At 45.5% G+C, this 19,387-nt stretch overlaps 1 gene segment (V, D, J or C); it reads left to right on the top strand.

Annotated features, from left to right (window-relative positions):
* Positions 1-3,790: 3,790 nt before the first annotated feature.
* LOC123326629 lies at positions 3,791-9,577 on the top strand. The segment is given in 3 exon segments: positions 3,791-3,836; positions 3,951-4,303; positions 9,554-9,577. Coding segments are annotated over 3 exon segments (423 nt in total).
* The last annotated feature ends 9,810 nt before the right edge of the window (positions 9,578-19,387 follow it).

Here is a 19,387-nt window from a genome sequence, read left to right as displayed (position 1 = left end):
TTTCTCATGACACCGTAGTGACAGGCCTCAGGGACACAAGACAGCCCTACAGCTAGTGTCAGCTCCTATGTCACAGAGTCTGAGAAACTTTACACTTGTCCCTGCCCTATCACCCATGAGATCTGTGTCTGTGGTCACCTCTCTCGGCCCCTGCTGACCCAGCTGCCCTCCCTCTCTGAATCTCCGGGAACGACAGCCAGATTCACCTGCACCCTGAGCAGGGACATCAGTGTTGGCGGCTCGAACATCTAGTGGATCCAGCAGCAGCCAGGGAGCCCTCCCCGGGGTCTGCTGTACTACCCCTCAGATTCCGATAAGCACCAGGGCTCCGGGGTCCCCGGCCCCTTCTCGGGCTCCAAAGACGCCTCGGCCAATGCGGGGCTTCTGCGCACCTTGGGGCTGCAGGCTGAGGACGAGGCGGACTCTTACTGCAATACTGGACATGGCAGCTCTTATATGGACAATGTCCTCCAGAACCTTGGGGAAGTGAGACTCAAACCTCCCCGGTGCTCTCTCTCTGCATGCTGCAGTCACCCCTGCCCTGCCTGGTACCAAGGCTACTCTGGGTGACATCTGTTGTCGTCTCTTCAGTCAGCTTCCCTTCCTAGGACATTTGTATGGGCAAATGTCCTTTCATTTACTTTACAGGGTTCATTTGGTCCACTGCTAATATTGTCTTATACAGGTCTCACCGTCTCCATAGGAATAAATCACCAGGTCTTAGGGCAAAGTACCACTTCAGGGAGATTATGGACAGGATGGTAGTGGGTGACCCCACCCATGCCAGCCCAGGGTCTAGGTCTGACTCAGAGACGTGGGTGGACTGAGTGCTTGTGGTGGGTCACTGGGTCCAACATGGCCCATGCCCATCTCCCAGGGCCCAGCATTAAGAGTGAGCCACATTCTTCCTGCATCTGCTGATTCCAGTCTTTCTCTGGGAACTGGTTTTTTTTTTTCCCCCTTTCTGGGAACTGTTTTTCCCCCCTGAGGCCCAGAGGAAGCAGGTCTCTGTAGCTCCAAGGATGCTGAGCAACAGATCCTTCTCTAAAGTAAGATGTGACACCCAGCAACAGGCTCCCTCATCACTGAAGCAGGTTCTGTAAGAGCCATGCTTCTTCTTCATCTCATGGTGATCTGAGGCTCCTGCCACAATGCTGACAAGGCTGTGAATACTCAGGGCTTAGGGACAAAACAGAAGAAGAAAAGAAGTTCCAATTCCCCAAGTTATGGAGATAGGATCGCGGAGATACTGGGGAGCTGTGTCCCCCCTCCAATGTTGCAGGAAGCTGATTCTGGGGGCACCCCTCCCAGCCTGGGCCTCTCCCTTTTCCACTTTTCTTTGCACAGGTAAATGGCTGATGTGGTGTCGGCAGTGGTCCCTCGGAGCACCTCCTCTGTTCCTCTTTTCCACCCCCTAGCAACACCATGGCCTTCGGTTCACCCTAATCAACAGTGCAGGACTCTGGATGCATAAAACCCAATCACTTTATGTTCTGCAGACAGATATGTCCTGGGCACTCTCTAAGGCTGGGATTTCATTACCTTCATGTAACAATGAGAGTTAACAAAGGTAGTCTATTGGTGACTCCGAAGTCTCTCTCAGGTGGCCTGACCTGAGCTAGCCAAAACCGCCCCCTGTCCCTCCCGCAATGATCTCACTCCCCGGAGATCTCTATGTCTCATCAACACCGATTCCAGTCTTAGCTGTACACCTCCCGGGAGCACTTGAGGCTCCTCCTCCTGAAGCCCCATCCCAGCCATGCCTTTCACCCGTGCAGGTATTTAAAAGTGAGGCATCTCTGGAGACAGCCCCATACCCATCCCATGGGCCCTGCCCTTTCTCCTCTGCTTCCCCCAGGCTCATGAGAGGAGGAAGAGCTGGGTGCCTTGCCAAGTCCATCCCTGAAATCTCCCCAGTAAATGCTGATGGGTGGGGACAACACAGAACCTTGTGAGGTTTGCATTTGCAGCCCGTGTGCGGTGAAGAAAAATGCTCCTCCTGAATGTGGATGTTTGATAAATGGACATGTTGACCACTCCGGGGTGGAGAATCGCCCTCCCCCATTGTGGACACCTTGGGTAGTTGGTAGTGCCCCTGAGCATGTCTTGATGGGGTCATATCACATAGCAAGAAGCTCTGCAACCTCAGGAACGCCCCCAGGACTTTGGTGAAAGCTCTCTTTGATTGTTCTCATGATTGTGGACATCATGTGAATCATGCAGGCCAAGACAATCATGGCTGGAACCACTTGTCATCACCCATGTGCCGTTCAGGGGATCTTTGTGGTAGTGCACCTTCACTGAGGGGTTTCTCTGGGGACTAAATGCAAGCTGCAGCTTTTGCTTGTCTGAGGTCTGCCAACAGATCTCATGGGGACTGTCCCCATGTGGAGACCCTGTCCTGTGCAGTCTGGCAGTGACAGCTTCCTCATCAGGAGGGGACTTCTCTCCACCACAGTCATTTCCGCTGGACAGAGGGACACCCGTGGGGATGACACAGGGTGGCATCTTATGAAGAGAGTCCTAACCTGTTCCTCAGCTGTGGGGATCAAGAGGAAAGGAACAGTCCTTTGGAGTCTCTATACTCCTTGCTCCAGAGACAAGGGGCCAGAGGAATGAGTCAGATTTTCCCCTGAACTTGAAATAGGTCTTCCAAAAAGTTGCTCCCGAAATCACTTTCTGGGGGTTAGAATAACTTCTCTGCTGAGATTTACAATGCAAGCGAACATCAGAAATCACAGCTTGCAAATTGCAGTTACAAAGGACACAGCCATCTCTTTTATGCCATCAGGAAGTTTCTGGGATGATGTGACAGTTGGGGTCGTGCTTGAGAGTGGGGAATTTGGGGTTATCGCGCTAAGGCCTGCAGGTGCTTATTGTCTGTGGAACTGTCCCGAATCCCACGGAGTACCAGCAGATTGCCCCCGTCAGGCCACAGACCCAGCCCAGGTGTGGCAGACTACCTTTATGGGGTAGGGGCTCAATTAGGAACCTGGTTTTGACCTCAAGAATTGTGCTGAAGTTACGTCAAATTCTGAGGCTGAATCCAGATGGGAGATGCACAACCCAGGGAGAGAACTCTAAAGAGCACGGTATGTCCTGTCTAGTGGCCGTGATGAGGCAGACCTGCCAGGGCTCCTCGCGTCATAGCCAATGAGAAACTGGGCACAGCATAAGCACAACCTTTATGTCGCTAGACATCCAAAAGCAAGCAGATGATTTATCTATTTTGTATTAGTGTTTCCTGTGAAATCCAAGCCTCCCGATTCCACTTGGAGTGGACTAACATCAGCAACTTCAACCTGACCACGCCCTGTTTGTGGAATGACTGTGACAAGGACAGATGCAGAGACCACAGGAGCGTCCCAGGTGCCTGCAGATGGACACGTGAGCAGCAGGGGCCACAAAGCTCTCCTGGAGTCACTGGGGTGTTCCAGTCAGCCAGCCACTGGTGAACAAGTCATTGTGAGGCTGCTGGTCCCTGACACAGTGCTCAGGTCTCAGCCACTGTGTCCCCAATGGTACAAGACAGTCCCCTGTACACACCTGGGGTTTGAGCAAACAGCTGCTTCCTCCCGAATTCTCCCCACAGTGCAAACTCAGAGCATCTTTGCCCCTTCAGTGTCTCTGTCCACAAACCCTCTTCAGGTTCCTGCTCAGAGAGAGACAAAGCCAGATAAAGATGGGGGCAAATTTACATGACAGTCTCCTCCCCCTTAGGCAGTAAGTGGATAAGAAAGGCCTGGCTCAGCCCAGCCTCAGCTCTAGGACCTCTGGGACTGTGACCACCATGGACTGGATGCCTCTCCTCCTCATGATCCTCTCTCACTGCACGGGTAGGGACAAGCTTTGGAGGAGCAGGGAAGTGCCTCAAGTTGTCACCCACCCTGATCTAACCCCTTATCAGCTGCCAAGTAGCCCCAGCTCATTAGGAATGTGTGTGTTTGCAGGCTCCCTGTCCCAGCCCGTGCTGACCCAGCCGCCCTCCCTCTCGGCATCTCTGGAAACAATGGCCAGACTCACCTGCACCCTGAGCAGCGGCTTCAGTGTTGGTGGCTATACCATCTACTGGTACCAGCAGAAGTCAGGGAGCCCTCCCTGGGGTCTGCTGTACTACTACTCAGACTCTGATAAGCACCAGGGCTCCGGGGTCCCCGGCCGCTTCTCGGGCTCCAAAGACGCCTCGGCCAATGCAGGGCTTCTGCGCATCTCGGGGCTGCAGGCTGAGGACGAGGCGGACTATTACTGCAGTATTTGGGATAGCAGTTCTGGTTCTCACACAGTGCTGCAGACCCATGAGGAAGTGAGACAAAAACCTCCCTATGCTTTCCACCCCTTCATTCTTCCCCTCCTGCTATCTTCTTCTTCTTCTTTTTTTCTTAACCTATATTACATTATTTGTTTCAGAGGTAATGAAGGGGGGGGGAATCGGAGGGGGAGACGAACCATGAGAGACGATGGACTCTGAAAAACAAACTGAGGATTCTAGAGGGGAGGGGGGTGGGGGGATGGGTTAGCCTGGTGATGGGTATTAAAGAGGGCACGTTCTGCATGGAGCACTGGGTGTTATACGCAAACGATGAATCATGGAACACTACATCAAAAACTAGTGGTGTAATGTATGGTGATTAATGTAATAATAAAAAATTTAAAAAGAAAAGGAAGAAGGTAAGAAGGGAGCTCATAATTTCTGAGTGCCTCTGTGTACCAAGCACTCTCCATAGATTATTTCATCACCAAAATAAAAGAATGTAAAACAGCAAAAAAAAAAAACAAAAACAAAACAAAACCCAAAAAACCTCCCTACACTCTCGTGCTTGGTGCAGTCGCTCCTGCTGGAGACTTGGATGGAGTCTGTCTCTGGGGGTCTGACTTCTGTTGTCAGATCTCAGACAAGCACCTGGTTTTCCTTGAACCGGTAGATTTGACAATGCCTTATCTCTTCCGTCAGTTCAACTTTCAGATCACTACTGTATTTTAATCTAGTTCAGGTTATTTTCAAAAACATTACTTGATCAGAGAATAAACTCTCAGGGAGACACTGGAAGCCTTTTGAGGGTGATTCAGGTGTGCCCAGCTCGGGGTGGAGGAGTGACCGAGATGTGCTTCTGGTCTGAGTGCTTTAACTTGGAGTTTGTGATATAAAACCAACATGAAGAAATGAGTTGTATTGTATTGACTGGTAAAGAACCTTCCATTTATTTATAAAGAAAAACAGTAGCATTTATAATATCATCAATATGAATGATTTAAGGATAAAACTGAGAAAAATTCAATGATTCATGCACTGAAAGTTACAAAATATTGCAAGAAAGGATTTTAAACCAATCAATGAATAGAGATTCCTATTTTTTTCTTCAAATATCAAACGTCACTAAGGTAATGACTCTTCCCAAACTGACTGAAAGACTTACCACAAGGTCTTTGGGGAAAATCCACCTGCAGTGAAACATGAGGTTGGAAGTCTCAACGAAGAAAACAGAGAAGGTGGGAACAGACACACATGAACAATCATCCTGGAATGGTCCTTCTCTAGCTGCATGTGACCTGACCTTCCTGAGGAAGGGGGCTGTGGGACAAGCCTCTGAAATCCAGGAACACGTATTTTGTTTGGTTGATCAAGGCGAGGCAGGGAGGGCGGCGTCAGTCTGGGCAGAGGCTCAGACCAGGCAAGGGAACACTGATCTGGAGGCAGATGCACACAGTGTGGCTGCACCGGGCCTGGGCCAGCAGCACAGGGCACTGAGCCTGTGCTGTCCCCTGCGGGAGGCCCCTGGGGGGATGGTCTTCTGATGACCAGTGCACCCCAGGGAACAGCTGCGTGAATGCCAACCTGCTCAGTAGGAACTGAGCCCCAGAAAGTCTGAACGGAAGAAGGCACCATGTGAATCCTGGGTCCTGACTGCATTTCCAAGGCTCAGATATAGAACCCGCCGCATCTGTAAGTCCTGGGTATAAAATCCCAAGACTTACAAAATCATGGAGTACTTCCATAGCTGCGTCGGTCCTAGAAAGGGTGTGAATATGCCCTACTGCAGACTGGGTGCTGGTGGTCAGGTTATACAGTGGGCGCTTGAGCCCAGTGCAAAATCTTGTGTTCTTAGATTTGGCTTCCTCATGGAGGTGACTTCTCAAGGTCTTTGTAGGACCCAGAGCACAGACTTCCTTTGCCCCACCATTGATCATGATATGTGTATAGAACAGAACTCTGCAAAGGGATGGAAATAACATAGAATAGACTGAGATTAGGATAAAATGGTGTGTATGAGGTAGGGATCTCCTGAGAAACCGAACCAATAGGATGTATGTATGAATGGATGTATATATGTATGTATGCACGTGTATACTTAATATAATATATACATATATGTGCATGTGTATGTAGATATAGATGTAATCTATCTATCAATCTGAGAGACTTGTTTTAAGGAATTGTTAGTCATGATTGTAGAAGTCTAAAATCATTAGTGTGGGCTGGCAGGCCACAGACTCAGGGGATGAAGAGTAGGTGTAGTTTGGTTCTGAAGGTAGTGTGATCCCAGAATTCCCTCGCCTTCTGGGGGAGGTCAGTCTTTTCTCCCTCAAGGCCTTCACCTGATTAGATGAGGCCCACCCACTTTTCAGCTGGTAATTTGCTTTAATCAACATCTACTGATTTAATTCTTAATCTCATTTGAAATATATATTCACAGAAACCACTAGAATTGTGTTCGACCAAACAAACACCTGGCTCTCCTGGCGTACATGAGCTATACATGATGTAACCATCATAGCCCACAACTCTTTCCTTCGGGTGTGGAATGGGGTAAGAGGTGTGAGGCAGGTGTGCCCTAGTTAGCTTTCAGCATTTGCTTTGCAGCCAGCCTGTGGAGAGGCGGCCTGCACCCTGAGCACCCAGAATGACACCGCCAACCTCATTTTCTCTAACATATCCTCAGCTTCTGAGCACCCAGCCACCAGAGCTTTGAACTGAATCTTTGAGCTTGTGCAATTTATCTCCATGGATTTTGTGCATCCATTAGCAAGGTGTGCCCTAGAGTTTCAGTAAAGCCTAAGAGAGGTTGTAACTTGAGTCTGGGAACACTATTTCCATATAAATTGATGGTAACTGCTTCTTTTCTTTATGGCCTTTTGGCTAGAAGAAGTGTCATTGGAAAGCTCTACTTTCAGACATTGGGGGAACCCGGAACTATTAATGTGACCATGGATGTGTGAATACAGACAGGAACCGGGTGAGCTGCAGAAACCAGCTGGGCTCTTGAAGCTTTATACCACCTTGAGGTGAGCGCTGCAGCCTGCAGGGGGCGCTGTGGGACCGCCTTGTGGTCCCTAGTAGTTGCTCAGGGAGGAAGATTCAAGCAAAGGAGCCTAGGCCTGGGGAATGGGCCCTGTGCTCTCTGACGGGGACTCAGCAGCTGTGTCCCCTCTTGCCCGGCAGAGTCCCCTGAGCGGGGACCTCAGGGGTCCCCTGAGGTCGTTTCAGCAGGTGCTTCCTCCCGGGGCTCTCCCCGGGGTGATGCTAACCTCCATCTTCCTCAGTGTGTGGTGTGAGCTGAGCTCCAGCACAGGGCTCAGGGAGGGGCTGGGCAGTCACTGGATGGAGCCCATTTGCATGGACAGCCCCTCCTGTGGCAGAGGGTGGAGGAGAAAAGGAGGCCTGGGGGAGCCTGGCCCACTGTGGGGACCAGTGTCTGTGTCACCATAGCCTGGCCTCCTGTCTTCCTGGTGGTCCTCTCTCACTGCACAGGTAGGGACATGCTCAGAGACCAGGTCTCCACTTATGTCAGTCTCAGTGGGTCAGAGCCCAGAAAATTTTTTCTTTGATCCCTGGTCACCAAGCATGAGTGTCTGTGTCTGCAGGTTCCCTGTCCCTGCCCGTGCTGACCCAGCCGCCCTCCCTCTCTGCATCTCTGGGAACAATGGCCAGACTCACCTGCACCCTGAGTGGTTGGCTTCAGTGTTGGTAGTTATTCTATAACTTGGATCCAGCAGCAGCCAGGGAGCCCTCCCCCGGGTCTGCTGTACTACTCCTCAGACTCAGATAAGCACCAGGGCCCTGGGGTCCTCAGTCGCTTCTCAGGATCCAAAGACGCCTCGGCCAATGCAGGGCTTCTGCTCATCTCGGGGCTGCAGGCTGAGATGAGGCTGATTATTACTCTATAATCTGGCACAAGAATGCTGCTTATGGTGACACACACCGATGGGGAAGTGGAACAAATACCTCACTTGCTCAGGGACCTGGACTCTGACTGTAGTTGAAAATAGAGCTGCCTTATGACCCAGCCATTGCACTACTATGGATTTACCCCCAAAATACAAATGTAGTGAAAAGAAGGAGCACCTGCACTCCAATGTGTATAACAACAATGTCCACAATATCCAAACTATGGTAAGAGCCTGGATGTCCACTGATGATGAATGGATAAAGAAGATGTGGTTCATATATACAATGGAATATTACTCAGACATAAAAAAAAAAATGAAGTCTTTCCATTTGCAATGACATGGATGGAACTAGAGGGTATTATCCTAAGCAAAATATGTCAATCATAGAAAGACAATTATCATATGATCTCACTGATATGGGGAATATAAGAAACAAAACAGGATCATAGGTGAAGAGAGGAGAAAATAAAACAAGATGAAATCAGAGAGGTATACAAATTGTAGGAGACTCTCACTGATAGGAAACAAAACTGAGGGTTGCTGAAGGGGCGGGGGGTGAGGGATGGGGTAACTGGGTGATGGACATTAAGGAGGGCACATGATGTAATGAGCACTGAGTGTTATATAAGACTGATGAATCATTTATTTAAATAAAAAATTAAACATTAAAAAAATAACTTGAATGTACACTGACTATACTTCGAAGTAGCTTCCAGGTCACTTGTATTTTCTTCCAGTTTTCTGTTCAACATTTCAGAAACCTCAGGAAAAATAAAAACAACAAAAAACTTACAGTGCAGAAACTGCCTGGAGATCTATGGTGCATAAATCTGAGACTGTTGAGCTGTCTTTTTTTCCTCTTTCAAAAGGCAAATCATCTTTTCCTAAGTTCTTGGTCAGAGCCTGGGGATCTCAGCAGGTGGACAGTCCTCCACCACATGGTCTGTGCTCTTTTGTGGGTCAGAGCAGAGACCTTCTCTTCCCTCCCCAGGCTCCTGTGCTCAGAGCTGGTTGAAGCTCACTGTGTCCCAGGGACAAGGTATAAGATGTGAGAGGCTATGTAAAGACACAGGCACAATGATAACCTGGCACACTTGCTGGGCATCTGAACCTTCAGTTGTGATGTCCGGGAGAAGAGTGTTAGGCATAGGGAGGGGAGGACTTGGGGCCTGAAGCCAGCAAACCTCTTGTGGGCCATGCTAGGGTAGAGCGGAGGTTCCACCATTGCTGGGAAAACACTGAGCCTGCTCCCGGGAAGGTGGGTGAAGTGGGTCCCATAAATGTCACTTCCCTACTGCTGATTGTATTCAGGACCATCGAAAACCCCACGGTGGGCTCCTCTGGTTCTGCCGGAATTGACGTACATCTTCCTCTCTTCTCATCCCAGGTGCAACTTTCCAAGCCCTGGTGAAGGGGTGGGACTGTGGGATGTCAGGGGGCAGAGATTCCTCAGTGCTGACAGAATTACCAGCAGTCAGTGGAGCTTACTAGATCCCCCAGGTGATCTCCTGCCAGGGGAGCAGCTGTAGCATTGAGGGTTACCATGGCAACTGGTACCAGGATTTTCAGTCTGAGCCACAGTGTTGTGACTTAGGACAGCAGTGATGGACTTTCATGTGTCCCAACCCAGTTCCCAGGCTCCAGGTTTGGCTCCATGGCCTTCTCCACCTATTAGCTCCAGCCTGAGGATGAGGCCGGCTATTTCTGCCACATCTAAATACAATACACTACAATACGGCACAACAGAATACAACACAACACAATAATAAAATAGTCCTTGAGGGAAAGGGTTAGCATGCTAGGTAGGAAAAAGTGTGTGTGTGTGTGTATGTATGCTGAAAACTTGGTGAAAGACATAATTTACAGATTTATGAAACCCAGGGAACCCGGGTGCCTGGGTGGCTCAGTCATTAAGCATCTGCCTTCGGCTCAGGTCATGATCCCAGGGTCCTGGGATCGAGTCCCACATCGGGCTCCCTGCCCAGCGGGAAGCCTGCTTCTCCCTCTCCCACTCCCCCTGCTTGTGTTCCCTCTCTTGCTGTCTCTCTCCCTCTGTTGAAAAATAAATAAAATCTTTAAAAAAAAAAAAAAGAAAAAGAAACCCAGGGAACCCAGCACAGGATAGACTTAAGGAAAGTCATGTCCAGATAAATAATGATACAGTGCTGAGACCCAAAGACAGAGAAAAAAAATGAAACCAGAAGAAAATGAAATGGTGTAGCTAATGGAAAAAAATGAAATGACTATACTTTTTCTGTTTTTAATCAGAAACCGCAGATGCCAGGCCTCTGTAAGAAGATGGAGTTCACTCTTGAACAACACAGGGGTTAAGGGTGCCTACCAATCCCACCGTCGAAAATCCACATATGACATTTGACTCCTATTAAAAGAAACACAAGCACACACACATGCAGCCAAAATCATGTCCCTTAGACTGAGTTCCCAAGCTGGTGCTTAGTATCCACTCAATAGTTTCAATCACCCCCCAAAATATAGTCTTCACCAGTTCACCAGGAAGTTTCCAGTCCATGCCAGGGAGGCTGCCCTAGGGTCCTCTCCAGTCCCCAAGGAAAGATTTTTCCTCTGCATGAAAAGACACCCTGCTTTACCCCCTAGAACATGGCCTCATCTGGACCAATCCTTTTCTTTTGTTAATAACTTTCTTGCACCTGCTCCCCTTCTATATAAAACTTCCATTTTGTACAATGCAGTGCAGCTGCCCTCTACTTGCTAGATAGCGCTGCACAATTCATACTTCTTTTAATAAAGCCAGTTAGATCTTCAAAATTACTTGGTGGAATTTTAACATTCCCCCCAAACGTAACTGCTAATAGCCTACTGTTGACCTGAATCCTTACCAATAACATGGACAGTCAATTAACACCTGTTTTGTATGTTATATGTCTCATATACTGTGTTCTTACAATAAAGTAAGATAGAGAAAAGAAAATGTTATGAAGAAAATCATAAGGAAGAGAAAACACATTTAGAGTACTGTTGATATTAATGACAAAACCCCATGTAGCACTGGAGTTGTGCGACTCAAACCCATGTTGCTCAAGGGCCATTGGTGTCATTAGTGATGAAAGAAGGGTCAGTTCAGGAACCTACATCTGGAGAATATATTCTTCAGGAATGAGAGCAAATTTACCATATTCTCATAGGAAGGCCAACCAAGAGAATTCATCCCTAGTGGATTTTCTTTAAGAACAAAAATCGCACAGGCAGATCTTTGGTTGAAAGGGCGTGACACCAGAAGGGAAGTCAGAACATGAGAAATTTGTGAAACCAACAGGAAGGGTACAGATCTGGCTGGCTAAAGAGACTTTTTCACCTCTTAATTTCTTTAAAATATGCCTGTTGTTGAAAGCAAATGCAGAAGTACATTTATTTATTTATTTATTTATTTATTTATTTATTTATTTATTTTCTTACATTTATCTTTTATGTTCAGTTAGCCAACATGTAGTACATCAGTAGTTTTGATGCAGCGTTCAACGATTCATTAGCTGCGTGTAACACCCAGTGCTCATCACAACACATACCCTCCTTAATACCCATCACCCTCTTACCCGATCTCCCCAACCCTCTCCCTTCTGTAACCCTCAGTTTTTTTTCTTGGGGTCCAGAGTCTCTCATGGTTTGTCTCCCTCTCTGATTTCTTCCCATTCAGTTTACTCTCCCTTCCCCTATGGTTCTCTTCACTATTCCTTATATTCCACATATGGGTGAAACCATATGAAAATTGTCTCTCTGATTGACGTATTTCACTTAGAATAATCCCCACCAGTTCCATCCATGTCAATGCAAATGGTACGTATTCATCCTTTCTGATGGCTGAGTAATATTCCATTGTATATATGAAACACATCTTTCTCCATTCACCTGTTGAAGGACATCTCGGCTCCTTCCACAGTTTGGCTACCGTGGACATTGCTGCTATCAACACTGGGGTGAAGGTGCCCCTTCTTTTCACTACATCTGTATCTTTGGCGTAAATACCTAGTAGTGCCATTGCTGGGTTGTAGGGTAGCTCTATTTTTAATGTCTTGAAGAACCCCCATACTGTTTTCCAGAGCAGCTGTACGAGCTTGCATTTCCACCAACAGTATAAGAGGGTTCCCATTTCTCCACATCCTTGCCAACATTTGTTGTTTCCTGTCTCATTAATTTTTGTCATTCTAACTGGTGTAAGGTGGCATCTCATTGTGGTATTGATTAGTATTTCCCTGATGGCTATTTATGTGGACCATTTTTTTCATGTGTCTGTTAGCCATTTGTATGTTTTCCTTGGAGAAGTGTCTTTTCATGTCTTCTGCCCATTTCTTGAGTGGGTTGTTTTTTGGGTGTTGAGTTTCGGGAGTTCTTTATAGATCTTGGATACCAGCCCTTTATCCGTAATGTCATTTGCAAATATCTTCTCCCATTTCCTAAGTTGCCTTTTAGATTTGTTGACTGTTTCCTTTGCTGTGCAGAAGCTCTTTAACTTGATGAAGTCCTGATAGTTCAGTTTTGCTTTTGTTTCCCTTGCCTGTAGAGACATGTCTAGCAAGAAGTTGTTATGGCTGAGTTGGAAGACATTGCTGCCTGTGTTCTCCCCTAGGATTTTGATGGATTCCTGTATCACATTTAGGTCTTTCATCCACTTTGAGTTTATCTTTGTGTACGGTGTAAGTAATAGGTCCATTTTCATTCTTCTGCATGTGGATATCCAATTTTCCCAGCACCACTTATTGAAGAGACTGTCCTTTTCCCATTAGATATTCTTGCCTGCTTTGTCAAAGATGAGTTGACCATAGAGTTGAGGGTCCATTTCTGGGATCAATATTCTATTCCATTGATCTATGTGTCTGTTTTTGTGCCAGTACCATACTGTCTTGATGATCACAGCCTTGTAATATAGCTTGAAGTCAGGTATTGTGAAGCCCCCACTTTGGTTTTCTTTTTCAACACACTGGCTATTCAGGGTCTTTTCTGGTTCCATACAAATTTTAGGATTGTTTTTTCCAGCTCTGTGAAAAATGCCAATTCTTTTGATAGGTATTGTATTGAATGTGTAGATTGCCTGGCTAGCATAGACATTTTAACAATATTTATTCTTCCAATCCATGAGCATGAAATGTTTTTCCATCTGTTTGTGTCTCCCTCAGTTTCTTTCATAAGTGTTCTGTAGTTTTTTAGAGTACAGATCCTTTACCTCTTTGGTTAGGTTTATTCCTAGTTATCTTATGTCTTTCGATGCAATTGTAAATGGTATCAATTCATTAATTTCTCTTTCTTCAGTCACATTGTTAGTGCATAGAAGTGCATCTGATTTCTGTGCATTGATTTTATGACATGCGATGTTGCTGAATTCTGGTATGAGTTCTAGCAATTTTGGGGTGGAAACTTTTGGGTTTTCCACATAAAGTATCATGTCATCTGTGAAGAGTGAGAATTTGACTTCTTTGCTGATATAAATGCCTTTTATTTGTTTTGTTGCCTGATTGCTGGGGCTTAACTTCTAGTGTGATGTTGAACAACAGTGGTGGATTGGGCATCCCTGTCGCGTTCCTGCCTTTTGGGGAAAAGCTTTCAGTTGTTCCCCATTGAGAATGTTATTCACTCTGGGCTTTTCATAGATGGATTTTATAGTATCGAGGTATGTTCCCTCTATCCCTACACTGTAGAGAGTTTTAATCAATAAAGGACACAGTATTTTGTTAAATGTGCTTTTTTTTTGCATCATTTGAGAGGATCATATGGTTCTTGTCCTTTTTTTGTTGTTGTTAATGTGATGTATCAGATTGATTGTTTTGCAAATATTGCACCACCTTTGCAGCCAAGGAATAAATCTCACTTGGTTGTGCTGAATAATTCTTTTAATGTACTGTTGGATTCTGTTGGCTAGTATCTTGGTAAAAATTTTGGCATCCATGTTCATCAGGGATATTGGTCTGTAATTCTCATTTTTGATGGGGTCTTTGTCTGGTTTGGGGATCAAGGTAATCTTGGCCTCAAAGAACGAGTTTGGAAGTTTTCCTCCCATTTCTATTTTTTGAAACAGCTTCAGAAGAAATAGGTCTTAATTCTTCTTTAAATGTTTGGTAGAATTCCCCTTGGAAGCCATCTGGCCCTGGACTCTTGTTTTTCCAGAGATTTTTGACTACTGTTTCAGTTTTCTTGCTGTTTATGGGTCTGTTCAGATTTTCTATTTCTACCTGTTTCAGTTTTGGCAGTTTATAACTTTCCAGGAATGCATCCATTTCTTCCAGATTGCCTAATTTGTTGGCATATAGTTGCTCATAATATGTTCTTAAAATTGTATTTCCTCGGTGTTGGTCATGATCTCTCTTTAATTCATGATTTTATTAATTTGGGTCCCCTCTCTTTTCTTTTTGGTAAGTCTGGTTAGAGTTTTTTGATCTTATTAACTCTTTTAAAGAAAGAGCTTCTAGAATCATTGATCTGTTCTACTGTTCTTCTGGTTTCTATTTCACTGAGTTCTTCTCTGATCTTTATTATTTCTCTTCTCCTGCTTAGTTTAGGCTTTATTTGCTGTTCTTTCTCCAGGTCCTTCAGGTGTACAGCTGGCTTGTGTATTTGAGAGGTTTCTAAGTTTTTGAGAGAAACTTGTATTGCTATGCACTTCCCTCTTAGGACCACCTTTGCTGTATCCCGAAGGTTTTGAATAACTATTCTTTGTTTTCATTTTCATTAGATTCCATGATTTTTAAAAATTATTCTTTAATTTTCTCATTGACCCATTCATTCTTTCATAGGATGCTCTTTAACCCCAAGTATTTTAGTTCCTTCCAGATTTCCTCTTGTGTTTGAGTTCAAGTTACAAAGCATTGTGGTCTGGAAATATGCAGGGAATAATCCCAAACTCTAGGTTTTGGTTGAGACCTGATTTGTGACCCAGTTTGTGATCTGTTCTGGAGAATGTTCCATGTGCACTTGAGAGGAATGTGTATTCTGTTGCTTTAGGATTGAATGCTCTGTATATATCTGTGAAGTCCATCTGGTCCAGTGTTTCTTTCAACATGCTTGTTCCCTTGTTGATCTTCTGCTCAGATGATCTGCACATTGCTGTCAGTGGGGTGTTGAAGTGCCCCTGATATTATTGTATTATTATCAAAGTGTTTCTTTAATCTGGTTATTAATTGGCTGACATTATCGGCTGCTCCCAATTTAGGAGCATAAATATTTATAATTGTTAGATCTTGTTGGATAGAACCTTTACATATGATATAGTGTCCCTCTTCAAACCTTACTACAGGCTTTGGTTTAAAATCTAATTTGTGTGTTATGTTCATTGCTATCACAACTTTCTTTTGATGTCCATTAGCATATTAAATAGTTCTCCACCCTCTCACATTCAACCTGGAGGTGATTTCAGATCTAAAATGACTTTTGTGTAGACAGCATATGGATGGGTCTTGCTTGTTTATCCAATCTGATACCCTGTGTCTTTTCATTGGAGCATTCAGCCTATTTACATTCAGAATAACTATTGGAAGATGTGAATTTAGTGCTATTGTATTACCTATAAAGTCCCTGTTTCTGTAGATTGTCTCTGTTTCTTTCTTTTCTATGTTACTTTTGAGCTCTCTCTTCACTTACAGAATTACCCTTGATATTTCTAGTGGGACAGGTTTAGTGGTCACATATTCTCTCAGTTTCTTTCTGTCCTGGAAGCTCTTTCTCCCTCCTTCCATTCTGAATGACAACCTTGCTGGATAAAGTTCTTGGCTGCATGTTTTTCTCATTTATTACCCTGAATGTATCATGTCAGCCCTTTCAGGCTTGCCAGGTCTCTGTGGGTAGGTTTGCTGACAGTCTAATGTTTCCACCCCTGTAGGTTCAGAACCTCTTGTCTCTAGCTGATTTCAGGATTTTCTCTTTATCTCTGCAATTTGCAAATTTCACTCTTATATGTCAGGGTGTTGATCTATTTTTACTGATTTTGGGAGGCGTCCTCTCTACCTCTTGGATTTGAATGCCTGTTTCTTTCCCCACATTAGGGATGTTCTCAGCTATGAGTTGCTCAAATATACCTTCGGGCCCTCTCTCTCTCTCACCTTCTTCTCCCTCGGGGAGGGACTCCAATAATTCTAATATTGTTTCATTTTATAGCATTGCTGATTTCTCAAAGCCTCCCCTCATGGTTCATTAGTTGTTTTCCTCTCTTTTCCTCAGCTTCTCTCCTTCCCACCAACTTGTCTTTTATGTCACTTACTCTCTCTTCTGCCTTATTTACCCTAGGTGTTAGAGAATCTAATTTAGACTGCATCTCATTTAGAGCATTTTTCACTTCACCCTGATTAGATTTCATTTCTGCCCTAAGAGATTCTCTAGTGTCTTTTATGCTTTTTTCAAGCCTAGCTAGTGAATTTATAATTGTTATCCTGAATTCCAGTTAGGACATTTTACTTATATCCATATTGATTAGGTCTGCAGCAAAGGGTATTACCTCTGGTTATTTCTTTTGTTGTGAATTCTCACTTCTAGTCATTTGTCCTGAGAAGAATGGATGAATGAGTGAACAAAATAAAAAAATATATATATCAACCATGACCCAAGTGAAATACACACTAGGCAAATCTGAAGATGTCAGAAACAACAACAGCAACAACAAAAAGGGGGTGGAGGGGTTATATAGAATAATATAATCTCCCACATGGACAAAACAGAGTGATGCACCTGGTCCTGGGTATATTTTGGTCTGTTTGTTACAAGACACTAAATTCCAAAGTTGTAAAGAAAGCAAAACTTATATACATACAAAAATAAAACTGAATGCAGTGAAAGGAAGCCAAAAATGAAGAATATATCTATAAAATGTAAATGTAAAAAAATGAAAGTTAAACAAAGACTTAAAAAAGAAAGAGTTGGTAAAATAAGAAACTAGTTGAAAAGAAAAAGTAAAGAAAAGAAAAAATTTAAACTGAAAGTTAAATCATTAGAAAAAAACCTTGAATTCTACATATTATTTTCCCATAGCACTGGAGTTTTGAAGTCCCGTGTGCTCTGGATTTTTTTTTTTTTTTTGCCTGTTCTTCCAGCTGGTCTTCTGGGGGAGGGCCCTGCCGCACTGACTCTCAAGTGTCTTTGCCTGGGCAGACTTGCACCATCCCAGCCAGGGGACCAGGCTCAGTGTGAGATGCTAGTGGTTCCTCTGTGTGACTTTTGTTCCCTGTAGGCCTTCTGTGCATCTCTAGAGGATGGAAACAAAAATGGCTGCACTCTGATCTTTAGCCCCATAGCCCCCTCTCTTCAGCAAACCCTCATGGACAAGCCATCTTCACTTTTGTGTGCGCCAAACTGTGAAGGCTCCTTTGGTGCCCTCCTCCCCCCGGCCTGCTCAGGAAAGGCAGAGGGCCACCACTTTTCTGTCCTTCTCAGTATCCCCACACTGAGAGCAGTCGCCCTGTCATGCACACTCTCCTGGGACGATCCCGATGTTCAGGAATCCCGTCTCTGTCCCCATGGGCAGCTCAGACCCCCACCACCTCTGGGCTCCAGTCAGTAGCTAAGGCTGATCATTACATTGATTCTGGGACTGCAGCCTCAGTGCTGCTCCCTGGAGCTCAAGATCTTTGGGGACAAGAAACACACCGTCCCTGTGCTCTCAGGACTGGGCTGCCACTCCCTTAGTCACTCCAGTAATACCTCCAGTTAGGCTGGACTCTGATGGAAAATCATCTGTCCCAACCTAGCACCCTCAAGGCATGTGACCTCAAGGACACAGGCCCCCTTATCTCCACCTCTCCACCACTCAAATGTAGGAACTTTGACAGAAATTTATGATCTATTTGGCCTTAGAGAGTAGGGATTCATTTCTCTAGTCATGGGTGGCTGAATGAATAACTCTTCTATCCTGAACAGACTGGACCAAGTTGAGGGACCATAGCTGTTCTCACCCCAGAGAGTGCTGTGACCCCAAATCCATTTGTCCTAGAAGCTCTGTCTGTGTTTGGTAATTTTGTCAGCGGGATGGTTCTGAGTTCATAGGAACAGGCCCCTCAGTGGGTTTCCCTGGGCATCACGTTGACCTTTCCTACCTGGAAGACTGGACGTCCTGTACAAACAAGTGATTTTTAGAAAAAGTATATAAATCCCTCTTCTACTGAAAACAGAAGGCATTCCAGTTCCACTGTGTTCCATCCGTGTTTTTAGCCACTCTTTCCACCCATATTCTCTCTGCTAGAAGCACAGATCTAGGGAAAGGACATTACTGATTGTATCTGCATCTTCACAATGACATTGTTAGAGTATAAATCAATTTTACTGAAAGGAATTTTGTATAAATAACACATATTCACTTAAAGTACATGGTTGGCTCTTTTGTGACTAAAACATAAACTCTCACTAGGTCCCTGTCACAGCATCTGTATCTTTCACTCCTTTCTTCCTAGAACTTCTGGCAGGTTTGCCTTTGTGCTCTGAGGCCAATGCCCCCCACGGCCTCATGGGGCAGGGATCCTGCAAACTTGTCTTTATGTGCTTGGAGGACAGATACAAGGAGTGGCCAGTGTATGGAGAACTGTTGTTATGAGCAGGTGGAAAGAGTGACAAGAGTGACAGATGACAAAGACTTTCAGTGTGCAACCCTTCAAGAAATGCACATGAGGACTTCTAAATACAACCTGGGGTGAAGAGCTGCCCATCTCCTCAGTGCTGCGGGAACTTCAGAGGAAGGAGAGACTGGAAACCAGGCAAATGGCACATGGGAAGAAAGTCCCTGAATCCTGCAAAAAAGGGGCCATGTGTCCATTGGGACCTGTTAGTGCTCTGGACTTGATCCTGATCTAAGAGGAATTTGGATAAGAGACACGAGGTCAGTTGTGACCCACTACCTCATACAAGGGTACATGGGTAAACACACCGTGGGGTCACTAAGTAGAGCATAATGTGAGCTCTGAAGTCATGGGAGGTAGCAGATAGGGGCATATGGCTTGGCCTTAATGCAGGGAAGAGTGGATAGAGCAGTAGGGAGGGAGATGTGTCTGATGGGCTCTGGTTACCATGTCTGGACACTAGGGGGCACTCATGGCCTGTCTCTGAGGATCAAGGGAGCTCAGAGCCACTGCCTGCTCACCCCAACTTCCTCAGGCAGAGGGACCTGATCTAGGGTCAGTGAGGGGTCAGAGACCTGGGGTCTCATTTGCATGGATGGGCCCTCCCTCTCTCAGAGGACAAAGAGGGGAAGGGAGAGATTAAGGGAGGCTCTGCTCAG

The sequence above is a fragment of the Neomonachus schauinslandi genome, chromosome 14 (genome assembly GCF_002201575.2).
Source record: "Neomonachus schauinslandi chromosome 14, ASM220157v2, whole genome shotgun sequence".
NCBI lineage: Eukaryota > Metazoa > Chordata > Mammalia > Carnivora > Phocidae > Neomonachus > Neomonachus schauinslandi.
This window is presented reverse-complemented; position numbering and strand designations above follow the sequence as displayed.